The sequence below is a fragment of the Tasmannia lanceolata genome, unplaced genomic scaffold, assembly GCF_043159265.1.
Source record: "Tasmannia lanceolata isolate RefF3 unplaced genomic scaffold, GAP_Taslan_0.1 ptg000015l, whole genome shotgun sequence".
NCBI classification, from domain to species: Eukaryota; Viridiplantae; Streptophyta; class Magnoliopsida; order Canellales; family Winteraceae; genus Tasmannia; species Tasmannia lanceolata.
The window spans coordinates 24859726-24883445 of NW_027518692.1; the positions used below are offsets into that span (position 1 = coordinate 24859726).

Consider the following 23720-nt stretch of genomic DNA (forward strand, 5'->3'; position numbering starts at 1 on the left):
GAAATGGTAAGAAGCATCATATGTGCAGACATCCGAGATTGAATTACAAAATGAAGACATCCTTAAAAAGTGAGGGTGACACCAATTGAGTAAGATGATTTGGACATGTCTAACTTAGTCTTTGGATGCTCCACTGAGGAGGAGTGAATCGTGCCAAGTTCTGAAAACTACTTGGGTAGAGACAATGAGGAAAGATTTGGAGGCTAGGAACATAATAGAGAACATGACCCCTTAGATATGATATGATAGAATGGAAGAAAATTATCCATGTAGACAAACCCAACTAGTGTCAGGATTAAATTTAGTTAATTTGAGCCGGATAGATACTTTCTGCTTCCTGAAAATTTCCCAAACGACATGTAAATAGAGCAGCTTCAGTGTCACTCGGCTGTGATGCCCCTCACTAGTTTGGGACAAAGGCTTAGTCGAGTCGAGTCGAGTTAATAAGTTACTCTTTGGAGGCCCTGTTTAGCCCATCTATTTGAATTGCAAGAAAAACATTTATGATTTAAAAAAATTTCTACCTTTTTTTGAAGGAGATTATGATTACCGTTAATTTAGAGGGATATTACCATAAATTGGAACGTATACATGTAAAAATTGAACTAGGAAATTATGATTATCATTAATTTAGAGTTTTTGGGCTATGGCCAGTTTTCTAGATCATGCTAAAGGGTGTGGAAATATCATTTCCCATATGATAACTAAGCCTATAAAGTGGCCTTTTCATGAGAATAGACATATTGATAAATATAGTGTATGCATCGCAGTTCAAGCTCTCTACCCCCCTCTCTCTAAAAATTGCTCAATATGCTATTTGTCTTTAATTGCCCAGTATGTACATTTTCACCACCTTTCACATGTTCTTTACACAAAGTGTAGAAAGAATTTAAAACAAAATCTACCATCACCAGTAATCCATGCAAGAACACAATCCATCCTTAAATCTATGGAACCGTGTTCGATCTCTTACAATAATCTCTACACCAAAAACACTCGAGATCAATTTGGTTACAGTGTGACAATCATCACACACGCGTAGGTTCTTCAAGATCCGAATCGGTGCCCCTGGCCTTGCATTAAGAAGGCCAAAAGCAATGGCAAGCCTCTCACTGTGAAGTCTAAGTGAGTTTTCCTTCTCACCATTCAATTCAGCTACCAAAGGAGCCTGTGATAATTCTGGCCTATACCCCATCAAAGCAATTCGCTCTTCAATTTCCCCCAAAGCCTCGTATATCTCTTTCGAATGGACGTGTGAGGTGTCTCCGGCCACAAATTCATGGACAAAACCATCAATCTCTATCGAACTACAACCGGGTTCTTTCCGAATCCCCCTCTCACCCATCAATCTCCGAACCAGACCCACATCCTCCCAACGGTTCGCCGATGCATAGACTCTAGACATGAGCACATAAGCACCACTAGACATTCCCTCCCCCTCATCCAACTCGAAAATTCGCCGAGCCACTAATTCGCTAACCTCAATCCCGCCATTTTTCCTACAACAAGCATCAAGAAGACTCCTCCAAATTACCACGTCGGGTTTCATAGGCATTTCAGAGACAACATCCAAAGCTTCCTCAATGAACCCTGCTCGAGCAAGAAGATCAACCAAGCACCCGTAATGCTCAATCCGAGGCTGAATTTTGTACTTTGAAACCATTAAATCGAAGTACATTCGACCCTCCCTTACCAACCCACGGTGATTAAAGGCACTAAGAACACCAACAAATGTGATTGAGTTGGGTCTCAAACATTCCACCGTGCACATTCGGTCCAAGGCGTCCAATGCCTTGTCGACACACCCATGTATTGCGAAGCCAAGAATCATGGCATTCCAAGAAGTTACATCACGTTTAGGCATTTTTTCAAACAGTTGGCAAGCTACACACAAAGACCCACATTTACAGTACATATCCAGTAACGAATTGTTCATTAAAACATCATCAGCTACCTCTCTACTAAACTTTCTCAGTACATAAACATGAGACCATAACCCCAACGACAAAGCCCCCAATCCAGCACAAGCCGATACCACACTCTGCATAGTAAACTTGTCCGGTTCAAATGACTTCCCCACCATCTCTTTAAACAGTCCAAGAGCCGTTTCAAACTCACCCCAACAGACATAACCGTCAATAACGACATTCCACGAGACTACAGTTCTCTGCGGCATTTCATCAAACACCTTCCGTGCAATGTCCAAATACCCACAAGTTGCATAAAAATGAATGAGGCTGTTGTTCACGTGGGCATCGGAACCAAACCCAAGTTTTAGAATCCGGGCATGGATTTGCATTCCTTCAGAAATTGCAAACAAGAAAGCGCAGGCTTTGAGGACGAAAGGGAATGTGTATTTGTCAGGAGAGACTATACTTTGGCTCAACATACGGTGGTAGAGAAGGAGAGAGTGGGATTTGTGATGGGAGGAGGAAGCGTAGGCTCTTATGAGGGTGTTAAAGATGAAGGAGTTAGGGTTTTGAATGGCATTGAAAAGGCGGGAAGCGTAGTGAAGATCGTGTAAAGTGGAGAAACGGAGGATGCGGCTGTATAAGAAGAGGGTGTGGTAAGAAAGGGTTGAGGAAGAAGGAGAGGAGGTCTTTAGCGTTTGGGCGTGGATCTGTTTGAGTTGAGTCATGGTTTTGCAGTCTTTGACGAGGAAGAGGAGGTGGTGACAGGAAGGGAAGGGAGCAGGGACAGAACATGTAGAAGTACTAGGAATGGAGGTGGGGAGTGTTTTTGGTGGTGTTGGTATGAGGGCCAAAGCCATCTTCCTCCTTAGCTTCTCGTTGTTGTTTTTTATTTTAAACTAGTGAGTCAGCCCAATGCCCCAAAACAACATAAACAAACTCCTCTTCGGTTCACTGGAACCCGTGCCAACAAACGGTTAGACTAATCAAGAAGCAAACAAAGTTGGAAGTAAAAAAGAAACAAACCAAACAACTCATTTTAAACAACATCTTTAAGTAATCCACCCATTCAAAATAAAAAAATAGGGAAAATTCTAAAAAAAAATGTGATTGTTAACTGAAAATCTCAAAAAGTTGGCTAAATTCTCAAAAATGGGTGAAACACATCCCAAGGCATGTTTAAAAAAAAGAATGCCCTTGAGTTGCTTTTCCCTCGACCTTTTTGGGCAACGGATCCTAATGCATTTCACAAACCCTATTCACCTTTTTTTTAGATTCTTGTTCCCCATGCCAAGTGTTGAAAGTCTTGCCTTTGGTAAAACTCCATTGTACAGCCCCCTTCTAGGATGAATTCAACCCATATTTTTCAAAATAAACTATACAGCCCGTACCATAGGATGATCCAAACCACCCAATTGATGGGCCACAACGTAAATAGGTTGTGCCCCAAAAATCATTTCCTTAGGATGATTCTAACTATCCGATCTAAAAAGGGACTTAGATTATGGAAACTTCTATAGATTGGGCGGTTGGGACCGAAATCAACTTGAGTAGAAACAGTAAGAAAAGACTTGATGGCTAGGAACATAAGAAAGAACATGACCTTAGATAGAAGAGAATGGAAACAAATGATCCATGTAGACGAACCCAACTAGTCTCAGGATTAGACTAAGTCAATTTTAGCCGGGTAGACTCATTCACCGACCCCAGCTAGTTTGGGACAAAGGCTTAATTGAGTTGAGTAGACTGATCTAGGAAGATATTTTGTAATAAAAAAACATTCTAAATAAAGAAACAAAGCTTGCTAGCATGCGCTTGCTGCATGCTTGTTAGTCCCATCAATGGCTGGCCTGCAAGGTTAAAAAAAACAAAAAATTAAACCAAACACTTCACATTCAATAGAAGAAGTCGACTGAGTCAACGGCTGGATCATCTGATATGTGAGAAATTATGGATTTGGATCATAAAGAAGAAAATCTGTAGAAGTATTCTTAATGGAAACCTTTTAAGCTCTCTCCCAAGCATGTGTACACAGATGATCATTTCTTGTCACTCTGTTCTTTTTCATGTTCTCTCTCTACCTTTTTTTAATGTTCAAAAGCACAACTCTTTACATGAAGAGATTTCACAAATCCCTATGATGCACTTCTTTTCTCATTTCAGGTATTCCAACTGATGGACAAATAAGACATACAATTTCATTGGCATCGTAATGATGCATATAAAAATCAAAATCTGTATAATAGAGTACCCCTAGAGGGGCATAAGGTTTATGCACAAGACCACTCCCAACTCTGAAGGGGAAAAAACATTAGCTACCTGGGATTGGTCTTCTTTGTGAAGGATGCCATGTGATTCCAACAATCTGCCAAAAATGTCACCGCATGATAAGCACTCTTTAGGCACCCACGGCAGGAACCATGGATATAGCTAGGTTCCACCAATTATTGGGCAAAAATACAGAGCCCCAACTTTGCTGATATGGATATGGGCTCAAGCCCTATCTTACACTGTCATCTCTCATTGACCATCTGATTACCTAATGTTGAAACAAAATCTTTTCTGTGCACTCAACCAGTCGAAAAAAGAGAGGCACAAAGCCCAATGCTGGAAGCTATAGTGTGAATTCTCTTGGCACTTCATTTGATTGCAAGACAAAAATTGCCGAGTCTCATTGTGAAATTGGTGGATTTGTATCCATGGTACAGACTTGGACCACCACTGAATGATATATTAGTGAGAGCATCCCAAGCAGCTGGAAATTTAAAATCAGGTCCTTTGCAAGCTAACCAGCTAAATGGATGTTTTCACCGAAGGCTAATTTACAGCCTCATAAAAAAGAACCTGGGGTTGCAAATGCCCTCTTTCACACATGATAAGAACGTCATCCCAGCCACCAATTAACTGCATGAATCAAATTGGATTAGGTAAACCAGATAAGGGTCGACTAATGAAGCAGAGGATAAGAACTCGTTACCTTCACAGTTTTGTCATCATACATGACCCACTGTTCATGCTCATGACTATAAGCAAAGCAGTGGTAATGTTGTCCATAATAGCAAACCTGTGAATTGAATAGCAAATAATCAGGGCATTAAATGGATCGTGATGGTTGGTTAAATAATTATTTACAAGTGATTAAATATCAACAGAGAATTCTGACAATGATAAAATATGAAAGAGCTATTAAAATCTGACAGGTGCAGATGAATTGTGAAATAAGCGTAAATCTGCTAATGCTTTGTTTGACTATTTTTTTTTTTGAAAGATGACAGTCTTCATAAATATTGAAATAGCATTCGGGACCAGTAGTCCCCGCCTGCTCTTACAAATATTTGTTGGACTGTTTGACTATTATCTATTCTTATGATTACATGTTGCTTAACTTTTTCGCATATACTAACAATAAGTGTTAGCCAACAGAACATAATATTGAAACATATAGTTTAAAGAAGTAAAATTATCCCACCCTAAGAGTTCTATTCAAACTTTGAATTGCATGGCTCAATTCAATCCATACACAAAATGTGTGAATTTTTTGTGCTTATTGTCTTGCAAACGGGTATGTATTTGTTTGTTTTTTAAACCACACCTGGCACACCAATTCCTTCTATATCAAACTAAAATGAAGTTTGAGAGAAAAGTGGAAGAAAACTGGAACATGTAAAAGCAAACCAAAAGCAAACAGAGACTAGAGCACAAAAATAAAGAAGAAATCTGAAAAGCTATTAAACGAACTGGTTTGCATGAGATTAAAACAGAGAACCAAAGGACAGAATGAGTGACGTGACAGGAATTTGAAAATAACATTAATGGAACAGCCAAGAATGCTTCTAGAAAAACAACAGGAGAAAAAGATAAGCACTAAGTTCTCTTAACGATGGTCATTGGTTGATCAAGTAATAAAAACATCACACAGAACAAGGACAAGGAGAATGCTGATGTGTATGTAATAGGGTGGGACTATTTGTCCCCAATCTTTGTACATCTTGTTATTATGAATATATATGTCAATTTTTTTTTTAAAAAAAAAAAAACATCACACAGAACAAGGAGAATGCTGAAGAATCGATATAAACATTCTCTCCCCCCAAAAAACATGACAAGAAAAAACATAAACCAACAGTTCGTTTACACCAAGATGCGTGGAACATATTTTTTTTGGGCAGGATGAGCTCAGAAAGCAAAGAACAGAAAGGAACGGACAAAAGGAGGAGGTTATCCCCAACAATCAGCACCCCTCTATGCCCTGTTCGTTTGAGATTGTGAGCCCCAAACCCATTATTGGGCTCAAAATTAAACGTAATTTTCAGCACAATAATAGGTCTGGTTGTCACAATCGCAAAAGAACAGGGCCTTAGTGAAACCATCCACAAACTCATTTGTGTTCCACCGGAGACATGAGAAGGATATTGGTCAGTTTCTAGAAAGGTCTTCAATCTGCGACAATAGATTGGCAAGACACAATGGACCTGGGTATTTATTGTTGGCAGCTCAAGCAATGGCATTTCTGAGTCCCCTTCAACCGACAAGACACAGTCCAAGAGGGATTTGAATACCTTCAAAAACCTTCCAGCAGAGCCCTGATTTCAGCTTCACTTGAATCTGCCACACCAATAGGACCAGGAAAATCCCTAATGAGAAAACCACTCTCAAGTGAATTGGGAGAGCTATTCTCCACCATACAATATATGGACATATGGTCACAATTCTCCTTCTCCACTTTGCATAGAATACGCATATTAGCTATAGAGCACCATTTCCCTTTGAGAACATCACATATGTCAATTGTTTTGTGAGCCATCATCCATCCAAAGCTTCGGACCTTTGGGGGAACGACTGCTAAAAAAATCCTAGACAAATTGATTGAAGGATTAAAAATTTAAAAGCTATCACATCACCATGCAATAGAGAAAAGACCTAAAGGAGAACTCGCCTATGGGATCCGGCACCCAAATTCTTACATCACCAATGTCAGAAGAAATGAAAACACTGTGAGGACAACTGAGGAGTTGAGCCAACACACAAATCTCCTCATCCTTGTGGTGATGACGATGCACCAACACCAAATGACCGTTCCTCCCAATCTCTCATAACAATAGGAAACTCTTACCCACTTCTCACACAGAATCCTATAAAGACTCAGTTACTCAAGACAGAAAGCACCATGACCCAACCACGCATCCTCCCAAAATCTCAGCTGCTTCCCTTGTCCCAACCTAAACCTAGTGAATGATAAGAGCTCGACCCTTACACTACAATTGTACGTTCGCACACCCGATCCTCGACCATTGCATATCTCTCTCCCCACCCACTCACCCCATACTTGCCCATGGCAACCATTACCAAGGAGCATTTGTTCCCAAGGGAATATTACCAAGCCCAAACTCACCTTCCAATTTAGGCCGATAAATGGTCTCCCACATCACGAGATGTTTCATCTTCATCTCCTAGCCCTCCTAGAGAAAATCTGAGGTCTCATTAGTTTGACACCCTATCTTCTATTATTACGCATTATATTCCTCAAAAGCCTAGATGCAAGGGTTTTTTTTTTTTTTTGGAAAAAAAACATATGCAGGGTTTTAAAGCTTTTTATTTTTAATGATAGCCAATTTTATTGCAAACAAGGAGGACCAAGATGGTCAATATGCATATGTGACAAAAACATATGCGAAGAAAGCTAATCTATATTACGAAGAAAAGATGTCAGGATGGAAGAGAGTCAAACAACGCCATAGCCTCTTTAGAAACTCCTTCTCTAGCTAGGCTATCCGCCCCCTTATTGGCGAACCGGCGGACATGCCGAAACACTACCGAAGAGGATCCCACCCAATCTAGCATCTCATCGAAAAACCTATCAAATCTCCAAGGGTGATTCTGTGAACCTTTGAGCCATCGGATGAAATTCAAGGACTCCCCTTCTACCACCACCTTATCCAGACGATGTCTCACCAACAATTTAAAACCTTGGTGAACTGCATGCACCTCAGCCTCTGAAGCATCCGTCACCCAATGGGCCCGCAAAGCCCAAAGCACCTCCCCAAGGTCATTCCTTAGGACTCCTCCAATACCAGCCGGACCGGGATTCCCCAAGCTAGAGCCATCAAACGTGAACTTTAAAAAACCTGTAGGAGGGCGAACCCACTCTTGAACAATTTTTTGCTTACTCTCCACACTACAACACACTCATCTCCAACCTTCCCATATATGGGTGGATACAAATTTGAAGCATGGGAGAGATATCACCCATGAGATCGTCAGGGCTAGCACTTTGATGAAAAGGAAAGCTAGGCCTTTTGAAATCCCTTTAAAAACTCTTTTTTTAATGGCGCCCCTTTAAAAACTGTTCCATTTCTTTCTTTCTGTTGGATATCGTAGTATATGTGCGCACCCTCTTTATGGGGGGTATTTATGTCTTTGCATGCATGTATATGACGTACATATATATAAATAAATATGTGCGTGAGGGAGAGCACTCTCATTCACGATTGGATGTTTCACAGCTTAAGCTATTGGAGTAACTGGATGTTTCACATGGTATCAGAGTTAAGGTCCTGAGTTCAAACCTCCCAGATAGCAAAAATCCACATGCAATGGCCAAACCCAAAAGAGGGGCCATATGTTGCCACGTGTAGGCCAACCCTAGAAAGAGGGGCCACACATGAGGGGGAGTGTTAACAGTATAAAAGATTAAATAATACCATTTCCATCAGCTTAAGATTTTGGAGTAACTGGTTGTTTCACAAGGTTTTAAAGCTTGAATCCAGGCTTTTGAGGAATGTAAAGCGGCATAATCAAAGAAATAGTGTGAAACGAATGAGAAGAAGAAGTACCAATGCCCATAGGACTTGAAGGATTTGCGCATCATAGGATAGAATTGTTAGATAAAAAGAGTACGCATTGAAGACAAGAACTATGTGACATCGAACTAACAGGGCTGTTAGGCACAGGGATAGCTATCCCCGGAAACCGAAAAGACCCAATTTCCTTCTTCCTATGAAAAACAGCAAACTCCCTTCACTGTGAAAAAATGGCAAGAACCAGCTCTCTTTTGAAACCGGAGACCGCCTTCCCTTCCATGTGAAAAGAAGGTTGATCCAATGGTAAATCTGGTATATTGAAATCTCAGCACCATCCCCACCATACAGGGATAGCTATCCCCATGCCGAACCCCAACAGGATCAAAAGAGTAATATTCTCTTCTTTAGCTATACTCCACATAGTGGTAATAAGATTTCTGACAAATATAATGAAAATATAATAAGGGAAAAGTTCCAAAAAAGAAAGAAAGAAATATGTAACATATGAGACAGAAAAAGTAACATCTTTCAAAAAAAGAATGAACTCGACAATAACACTAGTTTAAAATTTCAAATTATTTGATATAGAAGGCATTTCTGTTTCAGCTCAAACTTGGACAATAAAAATCATCCAGAGCCAAGTACAAGAGAAGAGATGATTCTCCATTAATTGAAGCAAAATATGCAACACAAGATCAAAGACTGGAAAGATAAATGGTTAAATACTGCATGCATGGTTCATTTAAGCATACCACAGAAACCAAGCAATGTCTGTTCCCCTGATCTAGCCCACCATACAGGACAGCAATATCTAACTCGGTGGTAATGGTTGCTAACGTTGCCGCTATGTCATCTGCACTTTCACAAGTATTCTGCCAACCCAGAACTGCAAGATGGAAACCGGGCATATGTGAAAATGTTATCATCGGAACAAAACAAGGGTGATCATGGAGCAGAAATGAGAGTCCCTTGAGTTGACAGCTAGAAATACACCTGTCGTGAAAACATGTGGAGGAGTTGAAAGAATATGACAGATATAGTTCAGCTGTCCACAACCACCAGCCTCTGGATCACAGGTTAACTGGTGATTCATTTCCACATGCTTCAAAAGCTCATCGAGAGAGCTGTCGGAACATGTAATCTGAGAAAAAAAAGGAAAACAAAACTTGTTATTAATAGGTTTAAAATCAGTAGCATCCATAACATACAATTTCTCAATCAAACTAGGATGGTTTGACTATACACAAATAGAGACTTCACAAAAGACATGCCTTCACTGTTCGAAGGGCATTAGCATTGATGTTGTGGAAAAATGACGTGTATTTTAGATGTCTGGACTCCACACGGCAGCTGTAACAGCACATTTGTTCATAGATGTCCATTCCAAAAAGGGTGTGTGCTATACAAGCTTTATTAGTGCAATCCCAAGAGCCCATGCAAATACTTTCTTCTGATTCCGTATCAGAAACAACAGAGCCAGGAGTAAATGACCGATGTAGGCAGTCAAAGATTACTGCTAGTACTTCTGAAGCATCATTCATTTGAGCCTGCAATTCACACGGCCTGTCAGATCTATTATAATAAAGAAATCATTGGTGCTCATAAACAAGGTTTTAAATGTCGGTTTCGGTGTTGGTTTCGGCCACCAGCGAAACCGAAATATTTCGGTTTCGGTGGAAATTTCGGCCGAAATCATGTAAAACTATGACAAAAATTTTGGTGTTTTTAAAATTCCCACCAAAATGTATAAAATTTTGACGGAAATTCAGGCCATTTCGGCAGAAATTTCGGTGGAAATCTTTAACATTTTGGTGGAAATCTTGTAAATAAAGGTGAAAAACAAAATTTCAGATTTCGGCGAAATTTTGAGGAGGGAAATCATGTAAAAATCTGATTCAATATACTTTTGGCTTTGGTCCAAACCGAAACCGAAATATTTAGGCTGAAATTTCGGATTTCAGCCGAATTTTAAAACTATGCTCATAAGATTTGCTCATAGCCTAAATGTACAGAAGTGATCTTCCCAAAAACCAGCATGTAATAATTATAAGTCAAAGTTTCTGTGGAAGTCAGCCGTTACAAATTGAACTTGATGTTACCAGCACATAGCTGTGAATTTACCTCCTGGAAAAAATTACTATCAGGATACAAGTTACTTAAAGCAATCCTCAGAGAAGTAGGAGCAACAGCTTCTCTCCGTGTTTCTGCAGACATGATGCTCAGCGCAGTAAAAATATCATACAATGCACAGACAACACAAGGATCTCCGACATGCACATGCAGTGACTTTGATGTCCTCAGAAACTCCTCTCGAAACCGTCTTAAATGCCACAAGGACTGAATTTTACAGGAAAAATATGGCGATCAGACTATTAAAAACAACAATAATACTAAACGAAATTCAATTAAAAGATCATATAAACTGAAAATTGAACAATGTGAAATGCCAACCTGTATTATTACATTCAAAAAACAGTTGTATTCACCAACTCCATTTTTCAAGCCTGTCCCACATACATCTTTCCCGCTCTCAATGTTGACCATGGCTTCATCTGATGAAGCCCCAAAATCATTCGTCTCAGGAGAAACCTTGTTTAACAATCTTGGAGCTCGAGCCACTGATAAATTTTGCTGTGCTTGAAATGCGTCTGGAAATATTGAAAATAAAATAAAACCTCAGATTACCAATATTAATAAATGTGAATACAGGTGTAGAGCACCCTAATATAGATTCTACAGTAGCAAGGGAATAGATACATGTCACCAGAAAACTGTTTAAAAATAAAAACAAATAATATCTAATGGACAATCACAATAGTTATGCAAGGCCGATGGGAAGAGTAAATTTTCAATAAGCTGTGAAACAATCAAGCAAGAACTTACTACTCAACGAGTTCTTTGAATGCTAATATTTGCAAGGCCTAAAGGTATAATTCAATCACATAAAAAAACTGACATAAAGTAAAATCCCTAAGATGGAAGCTTCAGTCTAAACAAATCGCAAAAAGGAATATAATAATGATAGATGGGATTTTTTTTTTTTGAATGATGGATGCAACAGCAATTGACACTCACCAAGGCTCTGTCGTACAGCTTTTTTAAGGTCAGCTTGAAATCTTTTGTCATCATCCTCCTCTTCATGAAGTTGTCTTAGTGTCTTTGTTCCATTTTCTCTCATATGTGGATCAACTAAATGGCAAAGTAAACTATGATTGTATTAGATACATTTTCCAAGAGTACAACATGCTAAATATGGGACTAAGTAAAACAAGCATGTTTTAAATAAGCCAATTAGAACTCATTTCAAATAATAATAATAATAATAATAATAATAATAAGCCAATTAGAAATTTGAAATTAGTTGTGAAAATTAATATTGATATTTGTAAAATTTGTAGTCATAATAGTTTCCTTTTCTTCTCTAAACAAATGAAGGAGCATTTCTCGAAATGAAAAAAAAAATTATGAAAAAAAGACCCACAATGGAAGAAATGAAGTATTCTAAAGTCAGTATAGCATACAATGACTTCAGAATCTAAAACGAAGCCACCAGGGAGAAGGAACCTCCCAATTTGGTGGCACAATAAGGGAACCACCTTCAGGCCATAGGTTTGAAGGTTAGATCAGAAACTTAGATTAAAAAAAGACCCACAATGGAAGAAATGAAGTATCCTAAAGGCAGTATAGTATACAATGACTTTAGAATCGAAAATGAAGCCACCGGGGAGGAGGACCCTCCCAATTTGGTGGCACAATAAGGGAACCACCTTCAGGCCATAGGTTTGAAGGTTAGATCAGAAACTTAGGTGTTATCACATGCAGATCACCTGCTGAGACAACATACACATGAATGGAAACCCCTTGTTTGAAATAAAGCGTTTTAGCATGAAGCATGTGGCACTTTTTGGAATAGACGCCACATACAGGACTTGAAAAGGAAATAAGGGTCTGATAACAGCCTTCCATTTCTCAAGATGTACAAATCAAACATATTTTCTAAAGGAATAAGGGCTCCATGCAAACTCAACCATTTCAATGACTAACCAGATCTTCATTCATATACAACAAAGGCAAGCCATGACAAATTGATCCAAGGAGATACGAGACACTTCTGCAAAGCCTCAGTAAACAAGGGGGCTTCACCACATTGAAGATCCATATGACATACTCTTCCAAATGATGGTCCAGTCATAGGAGTGCAACTCGGGTTAGGTCGGGTCGGGTTGAGGATAACCCGAACCCAACCCGAGTGAGAATTACATCAACCCTAAGCAGACCCAAACCGACCGAGAATTACATCAACCCTAACCCTACCCGAGCCTTGACCCGAGGAGAGTCAACCCGAACCCAACCCGGTTCATTACCACTCAACCCTAACCCGACCCGACCCGACCAACCCGATTTTCCAAATTGTCGTGGGTTAGGTTTGGGCTGAGTTTGATTTAGGATTGATTGAATCAAAGGGTCATTAATACAGCAAAAGGAAAATTAGCTAAAAATCAATGTCATTTATAGAAAAAGCTTGAAAAACTTAGCTTCTGTGATGTCCTTAGCCATTTTGAGAAACTGTATCAACTCCTTTAATGGCGTTTTGAAGTTCTTTAGCCAAACCAGAGTATAAGAGGCAGTGGAAAGAAGATAGGGTATTGGCTAGATAAAAAGAATAAAAAAGGAGATATGATGTTGCTTGGAAAAGAGAGTAAATAATAAAAAAGTATTGCATTGAAAGCAACTGTGTCTGAGTACTAACACGTGGAAGGCACTTGATTTTGGGGAGTATTGGGAGTTATAAAAAGACTAAAAAAAGGGGAAAGAATCAAAGAACAATTTGATAGCTGACTAGCTGTCAAAGTTTGCATATAAATTTTGAAAAAAAGGATAGAGCGCCACTGCTTTTACGTATTAATTTTTGAAAATTTTAACTTCTTTAAGGTTTTCGTGTAAGGGCATTGGGTTTCGGGTCGGGTCGGGTTGGGTTGCTCAATGCCTCAACCCCCAACCCGAAATAAAATGGGGTTTGTGTCTCCCAACCCTAACCCGACCCGAGATTTAGTAATCTCAACCCAACCCGAGCCAAAATCGGGTTAGCCCGACCCAAGGTGCACCCCTATCCAGTCATGAAGGGGATCTCTTCTATTTTGAAAGATAATCAAGAATGGGATCTAATGGTCGCCATTATTGATCCAGTTAACAATAAGAGAAGGTAACGTTAAATTGTTGCACTCAATCTTAAGCATGAATGGCTTAAAACTACTTATCAAGAAGAAACATGTTGGTGTTCAAGGTTTACGGTGACCTAGCAAGGCTTGGGAGATTCTTACTTGTAGAAAGCCGGGAAATACCATTCTCAATTAGGATCAAACGCGATTTACAGCAAACGTAAAAAAGAATGCGAGAAACACAATAACATAATGCAAAGAGAGAAGATTTACATGTTTAAGCAATGTGCCAATGTCCACGGGAGAAGGTTTTCACTATTTCGACTTAGGGTTACAAAACTCTCCTTGGCCAAGAAAACTCAAAGAAAAACTCTCCAATTGGCGCAGTTAGCATGCATTCCAGGGAATCCAAAGCGCCTTATCAGGGATTGGAGTCCCACATGCAGGGTAAATCTTGTTGGATCGTAATTGGAATTGAGATGAAGTGATGGAAGACCATCTAAGATGCCATGAAGAAACAAAGAGTTAAGAAGATAAGGCTCATGGTTTGATGTTAAAAGAGTTTAATTATATTTTAAAGTATTATTTAAGTCCTTTTAAGTTATAAGAGTCGTAGAGTCTTTTCCCATCAAAATCACTTATGCTCCATTCAGTTGCCCTATTTCCGTGAAAAAGGAAAAGGAAAACGCCACCTTTTTCCTAAAAAACCGAAATCCGGCCACTTTGTTCCTTCACTTCAGTGAAGGGAGAAAATGACGATACAATACTATTGGCCCACATGGATTCTCTATCAAGAGTTTTTATATGATGAAAGGCCTTCTAGTCCATTATTTTTCAAGAAGTACCGTACGGCCCACACTATAGGATGATCCAAACAGTCCATCAGATGGGCCACAACCTAAATAGGTTGTGCCCCAAAAATCATTTCCATAGATTGATCCTAACCCTCCGATCTATAGAGGGACCGCACATTAGAGGGTTGATCTAACCCTCTATAGATTGGATGGTTAGGATCAACCTATGGAAAAGATTTTTGGGGCACAACCTATGTAGGTAGTGTCCCATCTTATAGACGGTTTGGATCATCCTATGGTGTAGGCCATACTGTACTTTTTGAAAAATAATGGACCATAAGGCCTTTCATCATAAAAAAACTTGTCGGGAGTGGCTATGTCCCCTTTTTTTTATTTCTGTCTCACAGAAGCGAAAATGAGATGAAAACGCACGATAGATATCACCCTCCACCTCTCAACTCTCTTACTCTCTCAAGATTGCGATGAAGGAAAACCCCACAAAGATTGCGATGAAGGAGAAATCAACTTTTCATCCACTTTCTTAATCAGTGTTTAAAAACTAGTCGACAAGACAAGGAACTTGCATGAGTCGACAAGGATTTTTCTTGGCCAAGTTCCGCGTTGCACCACATCCGTATTCCGCGTTTTGCCCTATAGAGTCAATAAAAACTCCTTTGACTCTCCCGAGTTATGACTGCATCATCTGCATTCTTGGTCGCGTCCGCGCCTAGTTGACAAGCATTTTTCTTGGCCGCGTTCCGCGTCACATCCGCATTTTTAAACATTGTTCTTAATAGTGGTGTTCCGGCGGTGGAGGGTGGCGGAAACAAAGAAGCCGATAATTGCTATTTTTCTTTTCGTAAACAACTAAATTCACAGTTTTTCTTCTTTTTTTCCTTTTCTATTTCTTTTATTTTTCTTTTTGCCACGTCATTTCCTCAGGTTTTCGACCTGAACAAAGATTTTAAGTTCTATGAGTTAAGAGTGTTTTAATTTTTAAATAGGTCCCACACATGCATATGAAAATTATAAGTGGGGCTAGAGTTTTTAAGTCATTACAGGTTATTTTACTCCAAAAGTGTAAGGTTTTGGTTTCAGGGTTTTAGAACTTTTTAGTTCTCTTCTTTCTCTTATATATTGTAGGCCTTATGGTACTTTTATATGATGGATGTTATGGATGAATGAATAAAAATCAGTTTTTTCTTGCTTTCTTGCAAATCATGGATGCGAAATCTACTTTTCCAAGGTGCAAGGTCTTGACCCCTTGGGAGTGATGCCCAGGGTTACCTTGGTGTGATGCCTCAAGATTGGTAGTGGGATTCTAGCACAACCTTATTCTTCAGGTGCAAAGCCTTGAGAACCTGGGTGAGATGCCTAGGCAAGATCTGGAGTGATTCCGGTTCTAATCTTTCTCTTTAATTTATTACTTTAATCCTTTTTATTTTCAGAACTTGATCGCTACAATATTATTCTTTGATCCCTGCGACCTTGGTCTCACTAAAAACTTTTTCTTGCACCTTTTCTTGCACCTTCCCGGCATAAATCTGCAGCTTCTCAGCATACATCTGGACATTCCCGACATTCCCGGCATACGTCTACACCCTTCTAAACCTAACATAAACCTAGTAGAAATATTTTTCCAGTCAAATCACATATTTTAAGATCCAAAACCTTAATTTTTACCCATCATTTTCACCCCTACGTCCCTTCCATATATCTGTCCTACATCCATTTGGTATCAGAGCAAAGTATTAGTCATTCCTTCTATCGTCCTACATCAGGAAGGAGAGCTTGAATGCTTATTAAAATGTGATTGCCCTAATCATGGAGCATCTAAAAAATATCTTGTAGGAAAATTCTCACCATCCAGGACAGAATTTAGGAACCCCATTGGGTGGTTGAAAAAAGTTTGTAGGCATTATGCGGTTTTAACAGTGATGAGAAACGGACTTTTTCTGTGGAGGAATCAACTCTCAAAAAAAAAAAAAAAGGACTTTTTCTCTTTCAATGTGCACTGAAGGACGATGGAAATTTCTTGTATTCAGTTAGTTCTTGTAGAGATAAGTTTAAAACTGCAAAGGAGTTCATGCAGCTTCAATTTATGCATGTTACAGTTTATGAACATACAAAATGGTATGCTATGAGTACCTGTTCTGTACTGCTTTGATACTTGAGCATGGAAACTTTCCGACAGGTACAACATATAATTGGACAAAACATAATAATAAAACAATTTTTTATAATTGCATATGTGTGAACTGGTAGTAAAAGCCTGCAAAGCTAACTTACACGCAGCAAAAAATAGAAAGACAACAAATTAGCAAGAGAAAAATATTCATGATCATGTGCAAGACCATCCCTTGATACGATGAACAATGTACAATCACCATGAAAAGGAAATATCAAAAGTTAAAGATTGATAACAGATCAATTAATTAACTGAAACAGCTACAAAAAACTTTACTTGTATAATCACCATGCGGCATGGCTTTGCCAGAAGTTAATTTTGCTGGCAATGAAGGTGTGCCAAATAACAATCAATGAGTAACAATGAAGGCAAAGATTTGACCAATACTAATGGTTCATTGAAGAATAATAGCAGAAAATGCAAGAAAAATCAACCCAGATCTAATGGTTGCTCTGCTATTAGTCTTCAATACTAATGACTCATTGAAGAATAATAGCAGAAAATGCAAGAAAAAACAACCCAGATCAAGGGCAAGGTTTTAAATTTCGGCCGAAACACCAAACTTTCGGATTTCGGCTGGGACCGACACCCAAAGTACATAAATCTGAAATTTTGCCGAAATCTGAGGGGGCGTTTGGATATGTGGATTTTAGAATCCAGGATTTCTTCAAAATTGTAGATGAGACAAAAGAAGAAGCGGACCAGCCGTCGTTTTCTAATTTTCTCGCCCTTCATTCCGTCAGCAAGAGAGTATCAGATCATCCCATGTTTCCACGTTTTAGAAATCTCAGGATGAGGGAGAGATTTCTAAAACCTGGATTTCTTACTTAAAATCCAAGAAAAGCTGTCAGGACAGCATAGAGCAGCTCGATCATGAACCCTGTTTTACACTGTTTACAAACTAAAACCTGGATTATAAAATCCGCGTATCCAAACAGCCCCTGAAATTTTGCCGAAATCTGAAATTTCACAGAAATTTACAAGATTTCCACCTAAATTGCCGCCGAAATTTCTGAAATTTCCACCGAAATCTTGTAAAATGCCGAAATTGTTTTTCCGATTTTTACATGATTTAAATTTCGGCCAAAACCGACATTTAAATCCTTGATCTAGGGCATTACAATACAGCCATACTTACTGTTGGCTACATGCAAATAATCCTGCCCCTTTGTATGAGCTTGATCTTTATCTTGGAAGCAACTTTCGATTTGCAAATGCTGATCTTCATGGTTTTCTTTCTCGGATGACAATGGTCGAGAATTTCCATTAAGCACCTTTCTAGAGTTATGCCGATTAGCTTGCCTTCCTTTCCTTCTTTCAGAAAGCACAATACCATCTTCCAAAATTCCTTGGTTTGACAGGCCTGCAAAAGAGAACGACGACGTCAGGATATGCCCCAAACTAATATATTTTTTTAACCAATAACAGAATTAAATAAAGAACGATTATCAAATGTGTCCATCTAATTAGTATATGACCAATGACTTAACACAGAGATTCTAACCTTGCTTGGATTTGCCATTTGAGTGGCTATTTCTTCTTTTAATCGTTTGAATGCCAGCATCCGGAGAAGATGTACCAGGGGCAATATTTTTCTCAGCATTTTTTATGTGCCCAATGTTTGAAACCACAGCTGGATCCCAACTAGTGTATGGCTCATGAGGCTTATCATTGGGGCTCAAAGACACCCTCTCTACGTCTGAATGGCAAACACCGACATCTCCACCATTGCAACTAATTGGAGAGACATCACTAGGTATGTTTACCTGCTTACATTTTCTCAACTTCTCAAGTGGAACTGGATAATCACCATAGGACTTTGGATCACCCTCTGTTAAGGTCTTCAAGACTGGTCCACCAACCCTCTTATATTGCTCAGCAAGTTGCTTCTGTTTAGCCTCATTTTCTATTCGTCTTTGATACTCCAAAGTTTCCTCGAGCTTTCTTTCCTCTGCTTCAAGCTCAATTTTACGTCTAAATTCCTCTTCTTGTTCATTCAATTCATGACCATTGCCAGTAACTACAATCTCGGAATCTCCCTGATTATCATCAGCTGCAACATGGAACTCACTGCAGCAAGATATGGATACTCACTAAATCAAATGCAGAATAACCAATAGTAATGAAGAAGGGCAGAAAGAAAAGAGTGACAATGCTCAAAAGATCATTCAGAACTCCTTCGTACAAAAATAAAGTCTGTGACTAGGAGTGAATAAAAATGAGAAAAAATTATAGTGGATAAAACTAGCATCCTACAACCATTGATATTGCTAAAATTTGACTAAAAGAGTGTGTGCTTCTGACAAAAAGAAAATGGATTTCTCATCTGACAGCAGTATGAGCTAAGAAGTAAAATAATCCCAATGTTACACAAATTACGAACACACGTGAATTGTGCGTGTGTGTGTGTGTGTGTGTGTGTGTGTATGTGAGAGAGAGAGAGAGAGAGAGAGGCGTACAGTTTTTCTGCAGTTTCATGGTGAATGGGAAGTTGTTCAATAAAACCAATACCCTGAAAAAATTAGGATATTAGCACTATACCATGAGAGGATATTGGATGACTAAAAGTAACAGAACCAGACCCAACAAAGTCAAAACCTTTAAATTTTTAGCTTTTCTGGAGTCCTTATTCCTTTTCTTGTCCTTCAACTTCTCTGGTATCTGTTTTGAATGATCACCTCCTCTGTTGACATTTTTTTTGGCATCAAGTGCAAGTTCTGCTAAAAAGGCTTCTCTTGCCGCATCAGACTTCTTAGTGGCATCTTTGTCCACTAGATCCTCCAAGTGCCACTGCAAAAGAAAGATTCCCACCAATAAACGTTTAAACTTCCTGGTCAATGTGGATTCCTAAAACACGAGCTATTTAATGCATCAGTCAAAAGAAATCAATACAGACCCGCAGGAATGACTTCACAAGGCACAGAATCACTGCCTGGTAATCAAAGGCAGAAACAGACCCAAGTTTAAGCTCCAACTGCTGCATCCCAGTGACATTCTGCATGATCCTCGCATCAATTTTGCTGAGCTGAAGGGCAGCAACTTATGAGTTAAAACTCTTGAACAAGCATAAGAAGGAATGTTCCATCTCTTAGAATGTTAAAAAACATAGTTATCAGGTTGGGAAACGAATGGAAAGTCGTATGAGAAACGCATTGGAAAACGTCCGATGGAGTTGATAAAAATATATGAAATACAAACGTTTCTTATTTTTATTTTTTATCACAATATATGCTATTCTTTTCCTTTTTAATATCTATTCCACAATGTTTTTTTGTATTTTTTTCCAAACGATTTTTTAAGTTCCCCACATGTTTCACATACATTTTCTACAAGTTTTCGATACATTTCTCAAGGTTTCACACATATTTCACATAAGTTTCACATATGTTTCCCATGTGTTTCAGAAACATTTCCCCAATTTTTTCTATCATGTATCGGAAACGTTTCTGAAATGCGTTTTAGGGGACAAGCGTTCCCCAGCCAACCAAGAATACTATGGTTAAAAATGCAAATAGAAGAAACAAACCTCCCCAGATAACTGTTCCTTTTGTCTCTGGATAGCCACTTCTATGCAAGTGTCTGCTTGATGCAGGTAGTCAGGCATTCTCCACTCGTCATCTTCACCACACTCCAAGTCACATAAACGAGAAGAAACACCAGATAGAGTCTCATCGTACGGAAACTGAGTAACATTCAAAGCTTGCAATTCTTTAAGAACATTTGATATAGCATCCAGCTCAAACCTACTGTTAATAAAAATTACATTATTGTCCCTGTCCACAATCTCTTCTTGTCGCTTCCTCAGGACAGTTTCGCAACTGCGAGAGAAAAATTTGCCACCATGATCTTGTTTTTTAAGTTCTTCAAGACAGAGACTTTTAACAGAATGTAAAGCCTCCTCATAGCTCAGATGTTCGCATTTCCTTTCACACAAGCTTTCTAAAAGGTAGAACTCCTTCTGAAGCATTTGAAGAATTTCCATTCCCTGATGTGTGTTATCATCCCTCAGACGAGTCCATGATGCTAGCTGTTCACTGCTAGAAGGGCCAGCAAATATCCACGATAAAAGGGCATCACCATCTAGGTCCCCACCTTCACAATCACTGACAGCATAGGTTGTCATAGCATCGTTGGAGCCACAATTGTTGACTTCATTCAAAAAAATTCTGCCCCTCAATAAACGCTCATCCAAAATGAGAAACGATGAGTCGCTATTAAGTGTGACCCTCTCTAGGATTTCACCCCCCTGAGTAACACTATCGGCATCATCGATAGAGATATTCTTCTCCAAGGACCTGCGTAAACCACAAGTATGTGAAAGCTCCTCCAAGAACTTGAGGACCTTTCTAAGCTGGGCAGCTCCCAGAAAGCAGATACAGAGTGGTGTTCTGTCTAACCCATGGTTCAGTAGTGAACCCGACGAGAGACCCTCGATCTCATCCATGGTGTACTGTATAACCTTGTTAAGATGACTAGCAGCAAGATATTTATGTTTTAAAAGCAACTCAAACATACCATGAATTTTTTCAAGGAGCTTAGCGCGCTCAGAATCATCGGACAACGGCCATCCATGTGTGATTGGATCTGCCTTCACCCGCTTGTCGCCATCATCATAACTTAAATTGATGTCCAAAATACAACCTTGGTTTCTGCTTCCCACAGTATATCCATTGCAAAATTCTTGCCTAGACTGCCCATCCACCACCTGTACTTCTCCCTGATCAGCTAAAGAATTCCATTCATCTTTTGGGCACCAATCCATATGGTCCACATTGGCAGTCTTAACCATAAGAGACTCGCATTTTAATTGATCTTCGAGCATTTTTTCAGCACCATTGGCATCGATCGGTTTCCAACAACCATTGAGTAGCAACTGAGCCCACTCACTATCGACTTCTTGTGGCAAGACCGACTGCAACTTGGACGAGAGGTTCCCCATGTGCTCTCCCACGGCATGTTGGATATGACCTTTGCAGTCTATGAACTTCTCATTGCACCTACAGCATGCCCAAAACTTCCAACTCTTATTGGCGCCCGCAAATAACAGAGCTTCTGACAAAACATCCATTGCCAAGGCATCCTTGGTAGATGGGCAATGCAGTCTAAGATCACTAACACTTACTTCAAGCAAGCTCTGCCTCTTATCAAGACTCATAGAATTCCAATAGATTCGAACATGTTCCATTCTCTCCGCCAAAGACAAAGTCTTATGAAGATTCGCAAACTTTCTACGCTCACCCACCTTTTGAGTTCCAGAAGATAATGCAGATGCTTTGTCATCATCGTTTTGCGATTGCGGTGAATTGGGTTTCTGCTGAAGGAGCCTCGCGGCGGCCACGCGAACTTCAATCTCTTTCCTCCGCTCTTCGGGCGTCTTAGTAGCCTTCTTAATCTCATTCGGCCGCTTGGCCTGAACCAACTTGACCTCCATGGGGTCTTCCGATACCCGTCTTATTGGAACCAATCTAAACTTCTCCTCCCCATTGCCAAAATTTTTCATCCACGTCGAAATCGAAGCAATTTTGGACTTCTGAATGAGCGAACCGAGCTCCTGGTGAACATGGGCAATCCGTTCCTCCACCGTTGAAAGCTTAAAATCTCTCTCATCCTGTAAACTCTCCCTCGCAGGATCAACCGGGTTTTCAATCGAAAGCCCCCGATCACACTCCTGTACTACTTCCTCATAACCCTTACTATCATTCGCCAATTCATAAAGCAAATTTGCGTGGAAATGAGCAAACTCCACCGAATTGGGAGAGATCAAAACCGCCTTTTTGGCCGACTCAATCGCGTTCTTCAGATGCCTCTGTTTTGCATTAGGGTCATCGATAAGGGACGCTACCTTGACAAAGATGGTGCCCTGGACGCGGTATAAGAGGGGGCAATTTTCATACCGGTGGCACGCTTCTTTCATTAGACGGAGGGATTTGGTGTGGTTACCGCGGCGGAGGGCGGTTAGGGCACGCTCGCATTCGAGCTTAATGGAAGACAAAGGAGGGGAATTGGATTCAGGGGTGGGTAGGGTTTGGATTTGATTAGAGTTTTCAGAAGAGGCGAGAATGGATCGCTCATCATTGATAGGAACAGAGGGGAGATTTTTCTCTGTGGCAACATCGATGGGTGGGGGTGTGGAAGGAGGAGGGGGGCGAGCACGGTGATTAGGGTTTCTTTTCTTATGCGACATGCTCTAATCTAATGTTTTCCTTTGCATACATAACAACAGAGAGAGCGAGAGAGAGAGAGAGAGAGAGAGAGAGAGAGAGAGTCACTTGGGCAAAAAATCAAACAGTTGGTGGGCAGAAGAAGAGAATGATATTAATAAGAGACTTACAGATCGGTTGTGATTGATGCGGATTTTGATCTCACCTACCAACAGAAGGTGAAAGATTGAGAGGTTTTTTTTTTATGGAAGATCGAGTGATGGAGCTTTTAATGGAAGGAAGGAAAGAAAGGTGGGAAAAAGAAGAAAAGAAGAAGAGAGAGGCAGAGTGTAGTAGTAGAATTGCCTCTGTCGTTCACACTAATTAAGGACTCAAATCCGCGTCTTGGTTGGGATCTTCTTTTCCCGTGATAAGAAAAAACTTCCATACACACTACTGCCAATATATTGTCAGTAGGAGACTGATATTCGCACTTACTGTTTTGATAATGGGACGAACTCCCGTTGTCTGGTACTAAAAGACGAGGGGAAGTTCGGCCTATTATCAAAACAGTAGATTATAGAATTTAGAAGTGAAATGTCGAAAAAGCCCCACTTTCGGTCTTTTTCTAAAAGGGGAATATGCTAATCTTAGGTGCCTAAATATCCTCCTTTCAAAGATCCTTTTCTCTAGCCTTCAGACATTTTTGTACGTGCAGTAATTGAGCAG

General features: G+C 39.7%; 2 protein-coding genes across 2 annotated transcripts; both read right to left on the minus strand.

Annotated features, from left to right (window-relative positions):
• Nucleotides 1-797: 797 nt before the first annotated feature.
• CRR28 (Tetratricopeptide repeat (TPR)-like superfamily protein) lies at nucleotides 798-3067 on the minus strand. The gene has a single exon (XM_077353990.1). The coding sequence runs from the start codon at nucleotides 2768-2770 to the stop codon at nucleotides 908-910; it is 1863 nt and encodes a 620-aa protein (XP_077210105.1). The 5' UTR covers nucleotides 2771-3067; the 3' UTR covers nucleotides 798-907.
• Nucleotides 3068-3847: 780 nt separating this feature from the next.
• On the minus strand, nucleotides 3848-23413 carry LOC143845642 (uncharacterized). The gene is made up of 14 exons (XM_077354029.1): nucleotides 20378-23413; nucleotides 19748-19876; nucleotides 19450-19641; nucleotides 19311-19363; nucleotides 18356-18921; nucleotides 17990-18214; nucleotides 11786-11899; nucleotides 11162-11358; nucleotides 10832-11047; nucleotides 9982-10257; nucleotides 9704-9851; nucleotides 9463-9596; nucleotides 4888-4974; nucleotides 3848-4814 (listed from the first exon to the last, which is right to left on the minus strand). Exons 1-14 carry the CDS (start codon nucleotides 23033-23035, stop codon nucleotides 4728-4730), a joined length of 5082 nt encoding a protein of 1693 aa, XP_077210144.1. The 5' UTR covers nucleotides 23036-23413; the 3' UTR covers nucleotides 3848-4727.
• Nucleotides 23414-23720: the final 307 nt, after the last annotated feature.